At 43.6% G+C, this 21,341-nt stretch overlaps 1 protein-coding gene across 5 annotated transcripts; it reads left to right on the top strand.

Annotated features, from left to right (window-relative positions):
* The first annotated feature begins 1,895 nt into the window (after positions 1–1,895).
* On the top strand, positions 1,896–19,975 carry Ccdc28a (coiled-coil domain containing 28A). 5 transcript variants are annotated; one of them, XM_038339914.1, is made up of 6 exons: positions 2,088–2,244; positions 3,949–4,148; positions 8,853–9,016; positions 12,982–13,136; positions 16,520–16,542; positions 19,425–19,975. In XM_038339914.1, exons 2-6 carry the CDS (start codon positions 3,991–3,993, stop codon positions 19,477–19,479), a joined length of 555 nt encoding a protein of 184 aa, XP_038195842.1. In that variant the 5' UTR covers positions 2,088–2,244; positions 3,949–3,990; the 3' UTR covers positions 19,480–19,975. The 5 variants fall into 5 exon arrangements, with proteins under 5 accessions (XP_038195843.1, XP_038195840.1, XP_038195839.1 ...); XM_038339913.1 differs by lacking the exons at positions 16,520–16,542; positions 19,425–19,975 and adding an exon at positions 14,138–14,640 and having other exon boundaries at positions 2,081–2,244; XM_038339912.1 differs by lacking the exons at positions 16,520–16,542; positions 19,425–19,975 and having other exon boundaries at positions 1,929–2,244; positions 3,937–4,148; positions 12,982–14,275.
* The last annotated feature ends 1,366 nt before the right edge of the window (positions 19,976–21,341 follow it).

The following is a 21,341-nucleotide window of genomic DNA, read 5'->3' as shown; positions in this document are numbered from 1 at the left end:
ACGCAAGGCATTTATTTACTTACATGGAGACAGAGTTTTGTGTAGCCCAGGTTTCTCCTGCTTCTACCTTTCCAGGGCTGGGATGATAAGCCTGAGTCCCCATAGTGGATTTTCTTACCTACATTCAGAAGGGCATTTTTCAGTGTCCCTAAATTATATCATAGGCTGTAAACTCAAATACCACAGGTCTCAGGTGGATTCTAAAGGCAAAGAAAAGCTAAATACTTCTAGAGTTTAGATCTATATTCTGTTCTAAAGCAAATATTGCTTTAGGTCATCTTGAACCACTGCTGCCAGGCTACAGTGAAGATCGGATCTTCTCACTTATTCACAAACTCTCAATGATCCATTTCTTTCTTCTTTTCACTCTGTCAGAAAAGATCTTGGGGGGGGGGTAAGACTAGCACACTAATCATCAAGATATATTTCCTAGTGACCCTGGTGGTCTGCAGGAAGGGAGCTAAACAAGGGAGATAAGGAATCCACCTTTCCTGAATTTGATAGTTCTTTAACTTAAAATAGCAAATCAAAAAACTATAACGTGCATTCACCTTGGAAAGTGGGATCATGAATGTTATCTCTGTGTTAAAAAATAATTTCAGTTTTATTTTGTTTTCTAATGGAAGAACTTCTCATAGTAGGAGCCTAGGGACTTAGTATCTCCATCTTTGCCTTGCCCTCTAACGCTGCCACTCTCTAGACACATTTCCTCTTTAGGTAATTAGGGCAGACTACTTCAATCTAAGAGGCTAGAAATCTAAAATTTCCCATTTCCAGATCCCAGTCCAAGAAGGCAACCCACACCAGGGAAAGAAAGACTGGTTTTCTTCTCTAGACGAGGACTGGGCTGAAAGAACCGTATTCAGCACAAGACACCCCAAGACCAAGTTCTCAGCACAAAGGTGATTCATTTGCCCCAGATGGACAAAGAGCAGGGGAATAAGAGACACAGATGGAGACAGAGGATGAAGGAGAAGGAAAGAGGAATAAGGGAAAGGGGAATATTTGTTGGGGAGGGACAAAGAACTATATTTGGATTAAGAGGCCCATAGGCAATGACAGTTTATAAAGGTGAAAGGGGAGACACCGTGTTAGGATGAGGTGCTTAATTTTGTTTGGGCGTGATAATTAGGGCAGCCAAAGGGGCTTTTGATTGCTGGACTTCAATATTTTGATATTTGGACCTTGGTGGTCAGCTTCAGGAGGAAGAAGTGATCAAATAAGGGAATAGACCTTGGTGGCTAGCTTTAGGAATGTAATCTGATGGGTTTTTTTTTTAGCAAGGCAGAGGGAATGGGGGAGGTGTCAGAGGCATCTTTGCCATGGTCTGGATGCCTAAAGTCCCTTCATGACCCTCTTTCAAACCTCAATTCTTTCTCCCAGGGATGAAGTGAAGAGTCAGACATGATTGATTAGCCTTTCTGAATCTCGGATTCGTTTCTAAAACGGGGATTATGCCAGCTATCTTAAAGGACTGTAGTGAGGTGATCCTAGCATTTAAGAAGTGCTGGCAGGACAGTCAGGGGTTCAAGGCCATCTCAGCAACATAAACTAGTTCTACAGCAGTCTCGGCCGAACGAGACCCTGTCAAAAAAAGAAAACTCAGACACACAGGCACACGGACACACAGACAACATAAACAAACCCAACTACCTCACCCCCCCCCAAAAAAAAAAGAACCGCAGTGCTCGGACACTAGCTATTTACAGACTCCCACTTGGAGGCTCAGCAGCCGAGTGGCTCCTCTGTCTACAGCTTTTCAGGCCACACTCAAGGTAGCCAATCCGAGGCTTGGATCCGCTGCTAGGGTGACAATAGGCCCCGCCTTCAGGTGTGCTCGAACGGCATGCTGGGAATTGCAGTGTACGGGGGCGGTCATTCACCGGGGTGGCTAGCCGCTTCCGGTGAGGACACTATACTGCCAATTCGAGGCCGTCGCAGGGGCAGACTTGGCGTGGCCAGAAATAACTTCTCTTTCCCGTGCCTGGAGCCGTACCTGAAGGCGGCTATGGGCGCACTGAGCCCAAGACGGGGGATGCGAGTAAGGCTAAGGGACCCGGAAGGGGCGTGGCTTCCGCCTCACAGAGGGCTCCGCACCGATTACGTCACTTCCGTAAACAAAGGGCGCTGCGGAGGCGCGGGTCCCAAGCTGGTGATCGGGACTCTTGCTACAGCTGTAGCAGAGGCTTTGGACGCTCTCTGACCTTTTCCAGTTGCGGAAAAGGATCATAGCCTCTTCCTATGGTATGTAATGGGATGAGGGGACTTCCGCAACCTGCTCCTTCGGGCCCGTCAGCACCCGCTCTGGTCACTGCTGGGGAGTGATTGGTCATCACTGCGGTGGATTGGGGAAGGGAAATGAAGGCAGACCAGAGGTTGCCCCGGTGGTCCTGGTTAGAAGCAAGGCTTAACATTCAACCATGAGCAGCAGTCCGCCCTCTCTAGAACGGTCCCTGATGCTTGCTTAGGATTTCAGGTTTTGGGACAGATGTTATCCTCCAGAATTGAGTAAATCTCAAGCTTGCTCCCTGGAAGACCATTGGTTTATTTGTGATGCTTCACGTGTTAACGTGTTTATATGTATCATGAATTATACAGAGCCTCACCTCTTGGAGACCCGCATTGCCATCTTTAAATTTCTGTTTAATCAGTATTACATGCTAAACAATTAGCAACTAAGTCAAGTGGATTCACTATTGGTATCTGAGATTAGAGACTGGATGTTGGGCCCTTTCCCAAGAAAGCCGGCTTTTAGATAGCAAAATAAAAACAAGAAACAGAAACCCAACATTGTCTTTTTAATTCCCAAGATGGTTTCTGACTTTTAAAATAGTCGCGGCAAGATTGAATTCAACACTTTTAAATGTTAAATGTTTAATGTGTATGAATGTTTTGCCTGCTTGGATGTCTATGCACCGTTTGCATACAGTGCCCCTGGAGGCCAGAAGAGGGCATTGGATAGCTTGGAACTGAAGTTACAGATTATTGAAAGCCACGTTGTTGGTCCTGGAAATCAAATGAGTTCTTTGGAAGAGCAGCCAGTGGCTCCTAAATGCTGGGCTGTCTCTTAAGCCCGATGGTATTTTTTTTTTAAGACCTGACATTCATAATGCAATTAACAATTTGAAGGAATGAGTAGATATGCACGTTTCTGATGACTTTGTGATCCATTAATAATAGAATTAAGAAAAATTGCAATCTAAACAGCCAATCTCATGACATATGCCCATTATCCCAGCACTTGGGAACAGAGGAGGAGCATCATCACAAGCAGGAGGCTAGCATGGCTTATGTGGTAATTTCTCAACCAACCAGAAACATAGAGCAAAACTTTTCCTCAAAAAGAAAAGGTGAGGTAGTGCACACTTTTGATGCCTTTAATCCCGTCACTCAGGTGGCAGAGACAGGTGGATCTCTGGGAGTTCCTGGCCAGCCTGCTGTACAGGGAAAGGCCTGCAAAAGCTCCACAGTGGTGTGTAGCATACCAATCGAGTGTACATGACATAAGCCTTAAAGTTGCAGTTTAGACTTCCGATGCCCTGATAGGCATCTGTTTGAGTCTGGTTTGGAAGGGAGATTGAAAGGCCAGCTAAAGCTCAGTGAGGCTGCGGGTTTGCATGGGTGATTGGCTTATATTGGCCACCTTATGTAATGGGGACGTCTTGAGATTAAGGGCTTTGTCTTATTCGTTGTTTCCCCAGCAGTGCCTGGCTTGTGGAGGAGAATCAGTAGATGCTAAGATGTGTGAAGGGAGAAAATGCTAAAAAAAGATAATTAGACAGTTTTCATAAAGATCTTTATATGCACTAGCAAAGTAGATTAGACATAAGGGATTCCTTGTTCTAACTTAATGACTTAACATTGCTCCTTTGGCCTGTGGAATGTGCCTTTGACTCTCTCTTTACATATTGTAGCTTATAGCTGTAATCACGATAGTTCCCTACTTAGGTCTTATGAAGCTGCTGTTGATGCAACAAAGAACTTGAAGCAATGGAAGAACGGAAAGCGAAGAGGAAGAGTCCCAAGTCTTTCAGTGCCCACTCTACTCAGGTTGTCAATGCCAAAAAAAATGCCATCCCAGCTAGTAAGAGCACAGGTTTTTCAAATCCCACGGCACAGTCAACGTCCCAGCGGCCAAAGTTAAAGAGGTGAGTTCCTGTCTTTGACATTTCACAGTAATGTGCTAATAAGTAGTTATCTTCTCTGTCCAGCCTCTTTTCCTCTCATGGTTTGACTTTTCCCAGTGCTGCAGATTAAATCCAGGTCCTTGCACATCCTCTGTTCTACCTCTGAGCTACAGTCTTAGCCCAGGCTTTGACTCTAAAGGCAATGACTATGAGAATTTCATGTGAATAAATATTCAGAAAGGGGTCGTTGGCTCTGGAGAGCTCCATCAGTTGCTAAAACTCTGGTCCTACAAACCAGAAGGCTTGAGTTTCATCCCTAGAACCCACATAAAAATACCTGGAATGGTAGCTCATTCCTGTCATCCCAGCCCTAGGGAACACAAGAGGAGTCCTGGGGCTTGCTGACCAGACGGTCTACTTTACTTGCTGACTTCAAAGAAAGCGCCCCCGGAGATGAGATCTAAGAGTACCCTCTGACCGCCACATGCCTGCACACACACACAGGCGCAACCACACGACCATGCATACCTTCCTGCACAGATGTATATATGCATAAAGGAAACAAACTTTAGTAAAGAGAGTTTTATAGTGTATGCCTCTTTTCTTCTGTTACCTGATGAAGTTACATAGTAGATAAAAACTTGCAATTTGAAAGAATGAGAAAAATACATTTGCTACACAGAAACCGTAAAATTTATAGTGGATTTTCTCTACTTTTAAAGAGAGTAGGGGGATTGTGGGATCTTTGTAAGCTGCACATTCTGGATCAGCAGGAGTGGGCCTTCACGTGATAAGCTCACAGGTGACGGCATGGACTGCACTTAAGGTATTTGTCAACTTGACACCTGCCAGAGTCACCTGGGAAGCTGGATCTTCAGCTGAAAAAGTGCCTCCATCAGATTGGCCTGCAGGCAATTCTGTAGGACATTTTCTTGATTATTTATTGATGTGGGATGGCCTGGCCTGCTGTGGGTAGTGCCACCCTTGAGAAAGTGCTTCTGGGTTGTATAAGAAAGCAGGCTGAGCAAGCCAGTCAACAGAGTCCCTGTGTGGGCACTGCTTCAGTTTCTTCTTCCAGGTTCCTGCCTTGAGTTGCCCTGACTTCCCTGCATAGTGGACTAGAAGCTGTAAGTCAGATAAACCCTTTTCTCCCCAGGTTGCTTTCTGCATTGGTGTTCATGACAGTAGGAGGAAGCAGAAGCAAGGATCTGAGTGATGTCATTCAATACCATGTGAAATACCGGTATAAAAACACAGGCCTTGGGGCTGGGGACCACTCAGATACTAAGAGCTCGCTACACAAGTATGAGGATCTGAGTTGGATCCCCAGCATCCTAGTGAAAAATCAAGGTGTGGCAGTGCACATCTGGACTTGGGCACTGCACAGCGCACACCGCCTGTCTATGGTCTATGCGCTACCATACAGTTCGCGAGCTTCAGGCAAGGGGCTGGAGGTTGAAACACACAGAGACACACAGAGAGACAGAAACACGGACCTCTAGTCACTGGTAAGAAGCCCTCTCTTCAATAGCACCGTGGAGGCTCTCATACCCAACAGTCAGGTGGGCCAACAGGTGAAAACCTTACCCTTTGATCCTCAAGGCCAAGGCAACACGTGCTCGTGAAGCAGAGCTGGTAAACAACTTTGACACAGCTTTCAGTGGCTCAAATCAGGAGGAAAGTAAAGATCTCTAGCAGGGAAGAACAGCTGGAGGCCAGGACTCCAAATGGTCCCAACACGGCACCACCAATGTGGATGTAGGAATCCTTGGGTCTTCTTGTTGATGCAGTCTAGCCAATGTGGCAAACTCCAGGTTTGAAGAGAGAGTCTGTCTCGAAAAATAAAGTAGAAAGCAACAAAGGAAAATGTGTCTACCTGACATCAACCTCTGGCCACCCCCCATTCATGCGTGTAAATGGAGAGTGTGCTTCTGTTTCCCGGCCACCAGACCTGAATAATCACACAAAAACTATTAATTACAACACTGTTTGCCTGATGGCTCAGGCATAGTTCTAACTAACTCTTACATCTTAAATTAACCCATTTCTATTTTTTATCACGAGGCTTATGGTTTGTTACCTTACATCTTCTTGGACAGCTACATGACGTCTCCCTGACTCTGCCTTCTTTCCTCCTCTATCTCTTCTTGGATTTCCTGCCTTGCTATATTGTGCCCTGCCATAGGACAAAGCAGCTTCTTTATCAACCAATGCTAATAAAACATATTCACAGCATACAGAGGTTAATCCCACATCACATGCATACACATTTACATGCATGCACTGCATAACACACACACAATATGCAAACCTTTCCTTGTGAAGAACTGACAATGAGTTCTAAATTTATTTTCTCCTATTGGTTTTTTTTTTTTTTTTTTGTTTGTTTTTGGTTTTGAGAAGTGCCAAGCACCGCGCCCCCATGTCTGCGTTCGATGCGCTGGCACCCAGTTCACAAGATTCGGGCAAGGGGGCTGGAGGTTAAAATACACAGACACTCAGACAGAGTGACAGCGACAGCGGGTCATCCTTGAATTCCCCAAGAATACCCCCTTTATTGTGTTCAGGGGCAGATTATATAGAGATAGCCACGCCCCAGCCAAACCCACCAGAAACCACTCTCCTGCCATCAGGAACTCCTGAAGGTCTCGTGCTCAGAGCAGCTGTAGGCACTCAGATCAGGGGATTACAAGAAATTCAGGATCTGGGGTCTCACTGCTTCCAACAGAGAAGTACTTCACTATGTTGCCTTGGCTGGCCTGGAAGTTGCTGTGTAGACTAGGCTGGCCTTGAACATGTAGGACTCTCTCTTCTTCCCTTCCTCCCGAATGCTCAGATTAAAGCTGTACACCACCACTCCAGGTTCCAATTTTTTTAAATTTTCATTTTATTCATAGGGGTGTTTTGTCTTTAAGTCTGTTTGTGCGTTCCTGGTACCTGTGAATGTCGGAAGAGAGAGTGTTGGAGCCACTGTAACTGGAGTCATAGCAGTGAGCTGCCATGTGGAGGCTGTAAATTGAACCAGGGTCCTCTGGAAGAGCAGCTAGTGCTCTTAACCACTGAGCCATCTCTCCAGCCTGAATTCTAAATTTCTTAAGAGTTGTTAGTTTCTTTCTTTACCCAACCCAATCCATGGGCTTACACTCCCAGAACCTCACATAAAGATGTATGTACACATATACACGCCCTATTTATCTTATCTTTGTAAGTATAGTTGTGGGGATGAAGTCTTCATTCATTATTATGTCAAAATCAAGTACTGAGTCTCTGTAGGTGGAGAACTGAATCCAGAACCTACAGTACTAGTTAAAGCTAATGCCAACCCCTTTGGCTTTTTAACCCTTACTTGGGCATCGCCTTTAGAAGCCTGGCTGGCTCTGTGCCTCGTGAACTCCTGTTTCTCCTGTTTTTATATGAGCGTGCATGGTGCCATCTCCCTAGTGTCTGAGAGCCTTGTATATGCATGTGATAAGAATTAATCAAAGGTTCCCAGGTGCCTTTCTGGGGGAAATCGCAGCTAGACTGAGGCTTGAAGGGACTATGAGCAGTGGCCTGGCAAAGCTGGTGGGAAGTGAAGGCTCTGAATGTAGGACCAGAACTCAGATAAGAAGATGGCCAATGTGCTTCTAGGAGGCTAATATATAATATTAAGGATTGACTGGTTGTTTTATTTAAAACAGGGTCTCACTAGATGGCCCTCATTGTCCTTGGACTCATGTAAATCAGGCTGGTTATCCCCCTGCCTCTGCCTCCTTCCTCTGCATTGGGATTAAAGCTTTGAACAGCCACACCTAAGGAAAGTAGGGTTTCTTAAGAGTATTGGATTAAGACCTGCCTTTGCTCTTTAAATTATACAACCTGGCATTATTTGGAAATGGACTTGTCTGCTTCATGGGGAAGGAAAGGGGACCAACGACCATACACAGGACCAGGTGGCCCGTCTGGGAAGGTGTGGGGAGCCGTTAGGTCAAGATACAAGATGGAGGCAGTGGCTAAGGAGAGCAATAGCAATGTTCTATTACATTACTCAGCCGGACTTTGAAACTGCATGAGGGGCCCCAAGGAAGGTGGCAGAATTCAGGATGCTACCAGGTGCTTGAGTTTGGGTTTTAAATGTTTCTTTCCTAAGCCCAAGCACTCTTGGTATGCTGACTTCAGAGCAGGAGCCCAGAACTACTCACCCAGCTATAAAAAGTTGAATACCATTTAGAAAGTAGAGTGTGTAGCCAGGCAATGGTGGTGGCCTTTAATCCCAGCACTTGGGAGGCAGGAGGAGGCAGATCTCGGTGAGTTTGAGACCAGCCTGGTCTACAAAAAAAGTTCCAGGACAGCCAGGACTGTTACACAGAGAAACCCTGTCTCGGAAAACAAAAGCAAAGTAGAATGTGTGGTGTGTTTTACTGAGAAATGGGATATACAAACTAGGACACTGAAAAGATTGACCAGTTTTCTTTCCAACAGCTTTCAGTCTAACAAATTAGCATACGCATAAACGTAGCAACCAAACTTTCTACGTTTCTCAGTGGCTACACTTTATATATTTGGGATTTTTTACCACCTATTTTGTTTGCTGTTGGCTTGATGTTTCAGACTTTATTTAGTATTGACTTTCTTCTATTTCCTGTTTTAAAGAAATGTTCACTTATGTAACTGAGAAGTAAAGCAGGCATTTAATCTAGAACAGCCTGGAAGATCTAACCGAGGTCACTTGCGTCTTCTCTTCAGAGTGGTGAAAGAAAAGAACAAGCCTCCAGGAGGAGAAGGGAAGGGGGCTCAGTCCACGCCCATCCAGCACTCCTTCCTCACAGACGTCTCCGATGTCCAGGAGATGGAGCGCGGGCTCCTCAGTCTGCTAAATGATTTCCACTCGGGAAAGCTGCAGGCCTTTGGTAAGACAGCAGTGCGCTCTCCGTGCTTTTTCTTTAGGATGTTTGCATCCCGTGTTCTGCAGTGTCTCATTCTTCCTTTTGTTTGGTATGTTCTTGTGCGTGTGTGCATGCGTGTGTGTGTGTGTGTGTGTGTGTGTGAGAAAGCAAAATGACCCTTGCGTGTCATTCTTCAGCACTATCCACCTACCTGTTGTTTGAGGGGCTCTCAAAGTATCTTTTTCTTTTATTAAAAAGCGAAGGAACGCTGGATGTGGTGACTCATGCTGTAATCCCAGTATCTAGAAGGTAGAGGCAGGAGGATGAGAGGTCCAAGGTCATCCTCAACTACATAGAGAGTTTGAAACCATTCTGGGGTACTGAGACTGTGTCTCAGGACAAGCATGCCCAGAAGAGGGCTAAGGATGTGGCTCTGTTGGTAGTTGGTAGATTGCCTAGTGTTTACAAAGTCCTTGGTTTGACACCTGCACTACAGAAAGCCAGGCACGGTAGTACTCATCTGTAATCCTACTCTCAGGAAATAGAGGCAGGAGAGCTAGACAGTTCAGAGAAATCCTCAGCTACACAGTGACTTTGGAGGCAACCTGCGCTACTTGAGCCCTGCCTCAGAAACAAATACACAAGAACACACACTCAGTGTTGGGGGAGAGGGAGAGAAGGAAACCACAAGATATGGGGACATAAAATTTAAGAATTTTAGATTTTATTGTCATGGAACATAATTTGCTCCCTAAAATTATTGGGGGGATTTTTAAAAGGGAGTTTTCAGGGCCAGAGAGGTGTCTTTAGTGGGTAAGAGATGGCTTACTGGGTAAGACAGTCTTCCACCCGTAAGGACCTGAGTTTGTACCCAGCACCTGTGTGAAAAGCTGGGCATGGGAACAGGCAGACCTGGCACCCAGAGATATGGGAAGCAGATTTCTGGAGCTTCCTGGCTGTCAGCCTTGGTCCAGGTTCTCAGAAAGACCTGGTCTTAAAGGAATAAGGCAGAGTGATGGACAGGACAGCTGACATCCTCCTCTCTGGCCTCTACATGCCGGCATGCACAGGTGCACTACTGCATACTATATAACACCACACTTAACACTTACGTATACACACAAGAGAAGATTAGCGGAAATGTTAAAGTAGGATAGTGTTATGGAATAACCGTCCTGAAGGGCTTATTTAAATTAGATTCTTCATCCCTATGGTCTTGTATGCCCCTTCCTTCTTTAGAAAGCAACCTAATTTATTTCTGAAAAACAAAACCATATCATAATTTATCTATTTAAAATAATAGGGGAAATCTTTATTAGTTAAACCAATTTAGACTTAGTGTGTTCAATTTGCTTTTGATTTTTGAAAGTGTCTTGCTACGTAGGTAACCTGACTATCCTGGAGTTCATTATCTTCTGTCTCAGCTTTCCATGCACTGGGAATTTTTCCCCTTTTGTGGCAGGGGCTTGTATAGCTCTGGCTGGCTTTAAACTCACTGTGTAGCTGAAGATGACCTTGAACTTGTGATTTTCCTGTTGCCACCTGTCTCCAGCTGCTAGGATTATAGTCACATGCCTTTATGTCCTATTTATACAGGCTGGGAATTGAATGTGATCTTTGTGACTGTTAGACAAGCATTCAGCCAACTGAGTTAGCATTCTCATCCTATTATCTTTTTCCTTTTTAGAGGCAGGAACTCATGTATTGTAGGCTAGCCTTGAATTCATTATGTAGCAGAGGCTGCTCATTAATTCTTGATTCTCCTCCTGACTCCAGGTTCCAAGGGCTGAAATAGAGGAGTGGCTCACCACACCCAGCTCTAATTTTATTTTTAATACAAGTATCCTGCAGTAGACATTATCTTTTAATTTTTGCCAATCAAGTGAAATTTTTTTAATGGCCATCAAATTTGAATTTCTATGTCTACTTGTCTACTAGTTGGATTGCCCTTCATAGTTTTTAATTTAGTAATTCTTTCTTTTTCTTTCTTTCTTTTTCTTTTCTTTTTTTTGTTCTTTGTTTGTTTGGTTGGTTGGTTGGTTTTGGTTTTTTGAGACAGGGTTTCTCTGTAGCTTTGGAACCTGTCCTGGAACTAGCTCTTGTAGACCAGGCTGGTCTTGAACTCACAGAGATCTGCTTGCCTCTGCCTCCTGAGTGCTGGGATTAAAGGCATGTGTCACCACCTCTGGGCTGGTTTGGTCATTTCTTACTTTGTCATTGCCAGGAGCCCTTTGTATGTCTTACATGTAAACAATACACTTTTTATTTAAACTTATTTTTCCAAATATATTTATGTCTACAGAGGTTGGCGTATCTTGTTTGGTCCTGTGAAGTGCTGGGGTTTTGCGTACTCACATCTCTCTTCTTTTGTGGTTTCTGGGTCTTTAGTCCTTGGTAATGCTTATACTGGACAAGGACAGTACTGGGGTGGCCGAGGCAGGAGAATCATGACTTTAAGGCCAGGCTAGATTACATAGGAGCCCCTGACTCCAAATAAATAAGCATTATTTACTTCACAGACATGTTCTCCCATCTCATGCTCCACTGCACCCCAACAACATGGTATCCCAGAATGTTTTCACTTCTTCCTCTCTTCCCCGTTCACTTGTTCTCAGTGGCAATCTCTGGACCTCTTTTACGTTGCTTCCTCCCTTAAGGTGCTTCCCTGTGTTGTCACACAGCCCTATGGCTGTAAGTGTTGCAATGAAGACTCCATTGCTCGTTGGTTTCTTTCTTACTGGACCATTAACTTCATGCTATAGCTTAATGTCTAAGAGCCCACACCACTTCTCTGTCGGTAACTGTGGGCATTTATCTGCACACATGTGAGCACTGGGTCTTTTCTCACTAAGCCCTTCTTAGCTGCTGATTCATCTGTGGTCCTTTAGAGCAAAGTCCTTTGTCCTTTTTCTCTTGTGAAGCATCTGTTGTCTCTTGGCAGGCCAGCTAGGTCTGTCTTCCTCTCCATCTTCTTTGTTAGGTAGATCTACGTCTCCATATTCATTCATTCATTCCTGTTCTCCTTCATTTCTTCTCTGCCTCTCTACCACTCCCCTTACCTCCTCTCCTTCCCCGTCTTCCTCTCGTCACAGGAACGCATCTTCAGGGGATGCGCATGCATACATGCACACTTACGATGCCACACCCACTGTATTTCCACTTTAACTGAATTACAGTATACTTTTGTAATATATTTGGGAGAAAAATAGTTTTGTTTTGTTTGTTTGTTTTTTCTTCCATTGGAGTACCCAATGGTTGCAGAGGCTGCACTTAGACCAGATGAAGATATAGACTGTGTCATGTGTGTGTATATATATTAGTTGTTCTGGGCAGGTAAAGTCACCATTCTGGACTTAAGAAGTAATGAGATCCAAGCCTTAGTGAAGCTGTCTTGCATATGATTGAAAATATTATATTGTGTAATGTATAATCATTATGCTTTAAATACTTGCATTTATGTTTTCTAAAGGAAGAATATATAACTGGTTAAAAAAAATTACGGTTGAAATTCTCAGAAAATTCCTCATTTTACTCAGAGTACTACAAAATGTTGGCTTTTTAGTTCACCTGGCAGCTGTCAAAACAGACACAACTATGGTTATTGCTTCTATATACAGTGCTACAGTGGAAGAAAAGAGCACATCTTCCCTACTTAAGGAGTGATTTTACTTTAAAAATTTTTATGCATAATTTTATTTTATGGCCCAGGATTATTTCTTAGTTATTGTTAGTCATTGTTTTCCTGGCCAATAATTTTATTTGCTCCCAACAGACAAGAGTCCAAAACAGAAAGATTGTTTGAACCAGCTTAGCTACCCGGTCTCAAAAAAATAAAGGATTTGTGATTATACCCAGAAAACAGTCATTAGCAAGGCAATTTAAAAACAGAGAAACGGGATTTCTCTTGCACACCTGGCGTTTAAAAGCTGTTCCTTGAGGGTTATAGGCTTTAACACTAATCTTTGTTAATGTTCTGGAATGTTCCCCAGGAAATGAATGTTCCATAGAACAGATGGAACATGTCCGGGGAATGCAGGAGAAATTAGCTCGCTTGAATTTGGAGCTCTACGGGGAGTTAGAGGAACTTCCTGAGGATAAGCGGAAAGCAGCCAGTGACGCCAACTTGGACAGGCTCCTGTCGGACGTGAGTGGAGTGCGCTATGTTCAAAACCATCTCGCAGCAGTGCACACACAACACAGCCCAAACTTTAGCTATCAGAATTTTAACTGTATATGCTCATATTCTATATATGTGAGATCATTTATAGAAAGTGTTTTGCGGTCATTACCACCGTCTAGTTCTGCAACATTTTCTCTACCCCCTAAAGAGGCCTGTTCTTTAGTTTGTCCTCCCAATGCCCTAGCAACCGCTCACGCACTTTTATCTTGATGAACTGGCCTCTGTGGCACCTCATACACATGGCATTATGCAGTATGTGCCCTCGTGGGATGGGGGTTCTCTTAGTGTGGTGTCCTCAGAATTCATCTCTTGTTACACTTGACTCTCTAAAGAAACACAATCTAACAAATGCTTGAACTTAGATTTGTGGAAGCATGTATAACCGTAATCCTGGCAGACTTCTAAAGAAAATGCTTCTGTACATTTTTATGTACATATTATTATATTACATTATATAAGGAAGGCCTGTATTATACAGAGACCTTGTTCATATGTGGATCATAAGTCCATCGAAGACACCAGTCAGAAGCCCTCTCTCTGCTCGGATGGTTACTTATTTGTAAATACAGAGCCGTATTGGTCCCTACAGTAATTCAGCACATTGCCAAATTGGTCAGCTTAGTGCTACCATAACTAGAAATTTATTTTCTCCAAGTTTTGGGAGCTGGAAATTGGAGATCAAAATGTCACCTAAGGGTTCAGTTCTCTACTGTGGGTTGTCATCTTAATGCTCATGTAAGTCTTCTCCTGTGCACATGGGTCTAGATCTCCTGTTTTTGTTAAAGTCATATTGGATTAGGGCTCCCTCCGTTGACCTCATTTTGACTGATTACCTCTTTAAAGGTTCTGTCCCCACATACCCACATATTCTGACATGTTGTGACCGACATGAGTTGGGAATGGAGTGTGGGGCACAACTCAGCCCATAACGTCTTGTAAATTTGCCTCTTTAAAACCTTTTTTAGGGAGCTGAAAAGCTGACTCAGCGACTAAAACTACTCGCTGCTCTTGCAGAGGACCCAGATTCTGTTCCCAGCACCCACATGGCGGTCCTCAACCATCTCTAGATCCAGTTCCGGGGATCTGAAGCCCTCTTCTGGCCTCTGAGGGCACCAGGCACACAAGTGGTGCACATGCTAACATGTGGGCAAAACACTCATACCCGTTAAATAAAAATAAACCATTAAAACCATCTTTAGGCAGCTAGGAAGATGGCTCGGTCTGCAAAGATCTTGCTACACCAGCGTGAGGGCCTGAATTCTTGCCGAATTTGTGAGCTCCAGGTTTGGTGAGAGATACTCTCTGATAAAAGTAAGGTGAGGGACAATCGAGGAAGACATGAAACATTGACCTTTGGCTTCCGTATGTGCAGATTACACTCACAGGAACTTAGGAATCCACAAAACCTTTTTAGAAGAAAGGAAAATAAATAAAATCTGACTTCAACCTAGCTTATCTTCATTTTCAGCAGTGGCAAGAGTTTGTTTCTGCTGCTTTTCTTTTCTTTTTTTTTTTTTTTTTGAATAAGTTTGAGGCAACTGTCAAAACAGGGTTTCTGTGTAGCTCTGGCTGTCTTGAAACTCATTCTGTAGACCAGGTGGCCTCAAACTCAGCCATTTCCTCTGCCTCCCAAGTGCTGGGATTAAAGGCATACTTTTAAAAGGTTTAAACCTAGAAGATTAACGGTGCATGTTTGTAATCCCAGCACTTGGGAAGTGGATGCAGGAGGAACGGGAGTTCAAGTTCAAAGTCAGCCTCTCAAAAACAAACAAAAATCCCTTCAAGCCTGTATTTTAAAGGCCAGATCTGCCATATAATATTTAGTGTCACAAGTATTTCAGTTCATATATGCTTTATTTCTATTAAATATAAGCCTAGTTTGTGTACTTTTAGTGCACTTAGGAAAATGCTACATTTTGGCAAAAGGAATACTAACTTTAAAACCAGGAGGCCTGGTACAGGGCTTGCACCAGTGTTGCTCTTGGTGACGGTGGAGTCTCGTTAGCCTACCTGCCTGCCTGCCTTTATTTTTAAACTGTTTTGCGGTACTGGAGATGAAGCCTGGGGTGTCATGGATGCCAGTCAAGCACTCCACCACTAAGCCACAGCCTCAGACTGCATTTCTATACTTTATGTTTCTCCTTCTAAAATTAAAGATACTGTAGTCTGGATGTCTGTACCTTTCTAGAACTCATACTTTTAAGTCCTCACCCTGGTGCAACAAGAGACGGGCCTTTGGAAGGTCATTAGGTCTGGAGTGAGATTAGTATCCGAGGAAAAGAGGCAGACAAGAGATGCTCCGCTGCTTCCATTTAGTGAGGGCATTGTACAAGGCCACACGCGGGCTTTGTTGGCTTCTTGATTGCACATGGCTGGTCTCTAGAGCCATCAGAAATGAGTTTCTTTTTTTTCTACAAAATGCAATTTAATGATTTTTTTAATAGAAGCCCAAACAGACTAAGACAAGGGGTGATAAACTCTACTTTATAGTAAGAATTGAAATATTTGTAAATATTTTTATAAATAATAAAGGTTTCAAAGATTATGATTACAGAAATGGCAATAAAAAAAACTTCTTTAAAAGCTAGGGAAGGGGTTAGCAAGATGTCTGAGGAGGGAAAAGTGCTCGCAGTGTGAGCCTGGTGAAATCCGTACCTGAGTTCACTTCCTAGAACTCACGTAAGAGCCGAGGGTGAGAACCAGCTCCATTTACACACGTGCTGCCTCTCACACAAACAGCATAGCACACACAATAATGATACAATTTCTGTTAAGAGAACAAGTGGTTATATATCTGTGATCCCAGCATTCTGGAGTTCAAGACCAGCCTGACCATATATGGAGACTTTCTTTCTTTCTTTTTTTTTTCTTTCTTTCTGTTTTTTGTTTGTTTGTTTTTGATTTTTCAAAACAGTTTTCTCTGTGTAGCCCTGGCTGTCCTGGAACTTGCACTATAGACGAGGCTGGCCTCAAATTCAGAGATCCACCTGCCTATGCTGAGATTAAAGACGTATGCTACCACTGCCTAGTGAGACTCTCTTTCAAAAAGAAATACAAACACAGTAGCGATTATTGCCATTATACATAATTCTAGGAATACTTCCAAAGCTCTAGTCTTTAGTGTTTGCTTCTATTCTTGCTTCAGGGTCTTTCATCTAAGCTGCAGCTACTTGATAGTTATTTTGTGCAAAGGAATTCCCAGCCTAGAAAGCTTTTTGAGAACTTTTTAGTTTCTTCTTTCAGCTAAAGGAACACCTACATGAAGCTATTTTAAAACATGGTTAACAGTGACCTACTAATATTTATCTTGTAAAAATTAATATTCAATTTGTTTCTTTGTGTTGCAGTTAGAAGAATTGAATTCTTCTATGTATCCTTTGCCTACTACGAACAGTGTAAAGTTCATAATCTTTAGTTCTGGGTAAATAATTTCTGTCATATCTTACTTTATTTACTAGGGCTATGTCTCATCCCTTTTAGTTTCCAAATCAGATTGTTTCATGGTTTTGCATGCTGAAATTCTGTGTCTGGTTGGTTTTTTGTTTTATATTGTTTACTTACTTTTTCAAAACAAATTTAATTATTACTTTTCAAGTCATGAAAATTGCATATTGGACTATAAGAATTATTTTGACTCTTAGATTCTGAAACTGACCTGGCAGATATCCAAAGATATATTTGATATGATTACTTAAGGTACATAAAATTGAAATTTAGGTGCCACTAAAGCACAGTATCAAGGGGTCCTTCCACAGCTTGTGAAGTGGCATCTCCGTGCCAAAGCTAGTGCAGTCTAGAATTAACGTGAAGGAGAACACCAAGTCACAGGTAGGTTATTTTGATTTTGATATTTCAGTCTGAAACAATGACTTAAGGAAGTTTTCTGTTTTTTTCATGTATTTGTCAACGTGATTGCTAATACACAAGAATAATAGGAAACAATCCTGCCTTCAACCTACTTTTATGTGAGAAAGACACTCTGTCTTTGAACACAGTAATGACATAAGATAGGACTTCTGAAATGTTCGACTTCAGTAATGTGACAGTCCCCATGTTCTTTAACATCTTCAGGGGCCTGTTCAGCACCAGCAGCAGTTATGTATTGTGTAATGATATGAGGAATGTAATGAATGAGGAAATTTGTAAAGTACATAGCACATGCGAGGGTAGAGCAGCAAGTCCAAATGCTGCTGTAGTTTACGCTGTTATTGACTGCTCAGCCGTGCGGCCACAGCAGTTAAGTTTGTGTTTTGCTTTGAGCTTGGACATGATTATGAGTCCCACTTGCCTTTCCTGCCGAGTGTCGGCTCTTACCACGTCTGCTCCTAGCCTTCCTTCATTCTCCACACGACACTGCAGGCGCTTAGAAACCAGTTCTTCCGTGTTCTGATTTTATGTTCTGACTTGAGCTTCAGATTAAACATGGAAGCCACTAACTCTATGGCTACTGAGCATATGACATGTTTAGCAGGTCAGAATTAAAATATACTTTGACTGTAATAAGGACAGTAAATTTCATACATAAAAAAGTCAAACATGAAACATTTCCATTAGGATTGCTCATTGAAACCGTTGCTGCTGGTATTTTATTTTGGTTGAGACAAGATCTCCCTTAGATACCCTAGGCTGGCCTCCATGTAAGAGTCCCCTTCCTGGGCCTTTCAAGTGCTGGAGTTACAGGGGCACGTGTCCACCAGGCCTGATTTCAACTTTTAAAAAATTATGTCCGGATAGAGCCAGCAGGTGCTTGTTACACAGCCTGTGACCTGAGTTTTATCACCCTGACTCAGGAAGGTTAAGGGAGAGAACGGGCTCCATAAAGCTGTCCACATGCCCAGTGGCATGGCACACAGTAAATTGAAAGTTTTTAAATTCAAATATATCTGAGTAGGTAACATTTAAATTAATGTCACCTGTTTTTCCTTTTAACTCAGTGATAGGAACTTTAAAAACTCTCTGTGGGTTATATATTTCTCTAGACTTCAGACGTTGACATTAATCTTAAAACATGATTTTTTTTTCTCTTTGATTCTTGTTTTGTTTTGCTTTTCAACCAGGATCACATTCTATACCTCAGGTTGGCCGAGCACTCATTGTGTGGCACAGGCTGGCCCAGCACTCACTGTGTGGCGCCGGCTGGCCTTGAACTTGCAGGAGTCCTCCTGCCTCACTGCCCGTAGCTCTGGTTTTATACATTGACTCTTGCCAATTCTTTTTTATTTTTATTACTTTACCATCATCAATTTTTTAATAGACTTTTTCCAGGTGCTTACAACATATATATCATGTTAGAGTTCTTCTTCCCACTAAGCTGTGTTCTCTGGCCTGGAGCACATGCTGTTGACCCTTGCCATGATATCCTTTGCTCAGCTTGCACTGTGATGCAGACGCGCTCTGGCCTTCTTTCCCCTCCTCTCTGTCAGACAGGGAACACTCATGCTGACCACTCCCATCGAGTATTTGGTTTGCACCTGTAAGCTAGCATTTTGCCTTTCTTTACTGTCTGGTGATTTTCCCATGTGTTAAGTCTCAAACCCCGCAACTAGACAAGAGTACTTTGGACGGCCATGCCTTTGTCTGGGTGCCTTTGCCCTCTGCCGGTGAGCACTGCTGATCGTGACTGTCCTCAGTGTGCTCAGATCACTGTTGGCATTGGACCTGGAAAGGTGGGAGACAGCAAAACGGTTCAGGACAAAGGGGAAATGAACGGTAGCCAGTAAAGGGGACCAGGACTCATGCAGAAATCTGTTTTCATTCACAGTTTTCTTGAAGGATGGTTAAGATTACATAAAAGATTCCAGAGTTGTGATAAATTATTTCATGTTTGACTTTATAATGGCATCTTCGAGGGATTGCCTTGAATCCCGTTCGTCTTCTCATGTTTCTCTTTCCCTGGTTCCTTGTCATGAAAATGCCTCTTGCTGTATTAAGATTACAGTACAGACACGATGCTGCAGCGCTCCTGTAACTGCAGCGCTGGAGTTTGAGGCAAGAGGATCTGGGCTTTGAGGCCGCATAACTCCTAAGTAAATGTTTCTAAGCTTCAAATTATACACATAGCATTTTTCTCTACATGGAACTACGGTCCAAACATGTTGGCAACACATCAGCTTTAAGTATCCACTGTCGTCCCTCCCTCCCTCCCTCCTCCCCCCATCCCATGCTTCTGTTTCCCAGTTACTGAGTGTAAGCTGCTGAAATGTACAAGAAGTATCACTCTCAAATGAAAATCTTCTTAACTGATGGATTCAGACAGAAGCTGCATTTGGCGGATGCACAGGATGTCCCCAATCCGTCCACCGGCTAAGGCAGTGTGCAGCCTGCTCAGGGGGTTTGCAGAGATGCAGCCATCGCTGCTTTCGCCGCCGAGTCCAGTAGCGGAATCATCCCCACAACACAGTTCAAGTGATGGAGTGCCAGTGCAGCGATTGTGCTCACGCCGCTTCTAGTCCATGTGCTTGCTGTCATTCACCGCTGGGGGGCGTGGCCTGGCTGCAGGGCCCTTGAGGAGTGGGATGCTGGGCTTTGCTGCTTTGTTTTCTTCTGTTGCCTTAAGGGTTATACTTGAAATGCATTGTGCTAAACATTCAGTCGGGCTGAAGGAATTGTCCTTCCTGCGGTCACCACACCGACCCAGCTCTGGTCACATGGTGGTGGTGCGCAGGCCTCCTGTGGCAGCCCAGCTTCAGTTTACGTCAGACAATCAGTACACACGCAGGTGTGTTCCCCAATGGCCAGTGACAAATGTTTAATAAGTATTTGTGAGATTCGCTATTTTTAATAAAGTGATTGTTTTAAATGATTGTCTTTGTTGTCTGTTTGGAAGACCCGGTAGTCTTCCTTCAGTCTGGAAACAAGGGTTCAGACCTCCAAAGGAAACTGTATATATAATATGAGGATTTTGTGCCATCTCTGCAAATTCCATGCCTTTGTGCGTTTAAGTACTGTTTAATGAAAGTAACATGGCTGTAAAGTTTGAGCTTGATTTGGACGCCCATTCTTTCCCTTAGCTTTCTAGTGTGTATGTACTCGGGCCGAGTTCCCCTTAGCTTTCTAGCGTGTGTGTACTCAGGCTGAGTTCCCCTTACATTTTCAATGTAGCATGTGAGGATTACCAGCTGGTGGTGGTTGTGTGAGATAATAGAAATGCATGAAAGACGCCTAGCATGGGGCTAATGCCAGGAAAGCTCAGTGGATACAGCCTCTCTACCTTCCCTCACTTCTTTGTTTCAGTGATGAGGGTCACACCCTGAACTCACGGGCGCTAGGCAGTGTCATTGAACTACACCATCCACCCATTTTTAAAAATTATTTTTTTAAATTCTTGACAATTTCATGAATATCCATTGTCTTGATTATGTCACCCCAACACCCTCCTTCCAGACCTCCTGAACCCCGTAATACTTCCCTCTCCCACATTCATGTCCACTTTAAATTTTATGACTTACGAGGTCCAGTTAGTGGGCCATATGGGCATGGCCCTGGGCCATCCATGGGCAGCCTACAAGCAGACGTGCCCCTAAAGAAAAACGACTCCCACTCCCCCAACAGCCATCAGCTGTGAATAGCTCTTCAGCCTCACTGGTGCCTCGTGAGCTCCTCTCTCCTCCGTGGGGAGCTCGTCAGTGCAATCCCCATGTCACGTCTGGAAGATGGCCTTTCACAGCCTCCCTCCCATCCTCTGACTTACATTCTTTCTGCTTTTTTTTTTTTTTTCCGTGATGTTCCCTGAGCCTTGGGGGACCTGATAGAAATGGCTTGTTTAGGACTGAGTACTCAAAGTCACTTACTCTGAACACCTTCATCAGTTATGAGGTTGCTGCCCACTGCATAGCAAAGCTTCTCTGACTAAGGTTAAGAGCAGCACTAATCTAAGGATAGAAACATTAACAAATATTTAGAAAGCAATTTGACAACAACAGTCAGTACTCCCGCAGGACTCATGACTTTTCCAGCCATGGGCTTTTGAACAGGTTTACAGTACAACACATGAATTTCCTCCTTTGTAGCAGGGCTCAAATCCAATCCAAAAGCTGTTGGTTACTCCATAAGAATCATGCCATTATTACACCAGTAGGCAGATCATGCTTAGCAGGGTAGTAGTATATAGTGTGTAGTCTGTTGAAAGCTTTTCTCTCCCGCAGACTATATAACACTGCCCAGCACCGT

The sequence above is a fragment of the Arvicola amphibius genome, chromosome 8 (genome assembly GCF_903992535.2).
Source record: "Arvicola amphibius chromosome 8, mArvAmp1.2, whole genome shotgun sequence".
In the NCBI taxonomy this organism is placed as follows: domain Eukaryota; kingdom Metazoa; phylum Chordata; class Mammalia; order Rodentia; family Cricetidae; genus Arvicola; species Arvicola amphibius.
The sequence above is the reverse complement of the archived record's forward strand: the minus strand, read 5'-3'. Positions and strand labels throughout refer to the sequence as shown.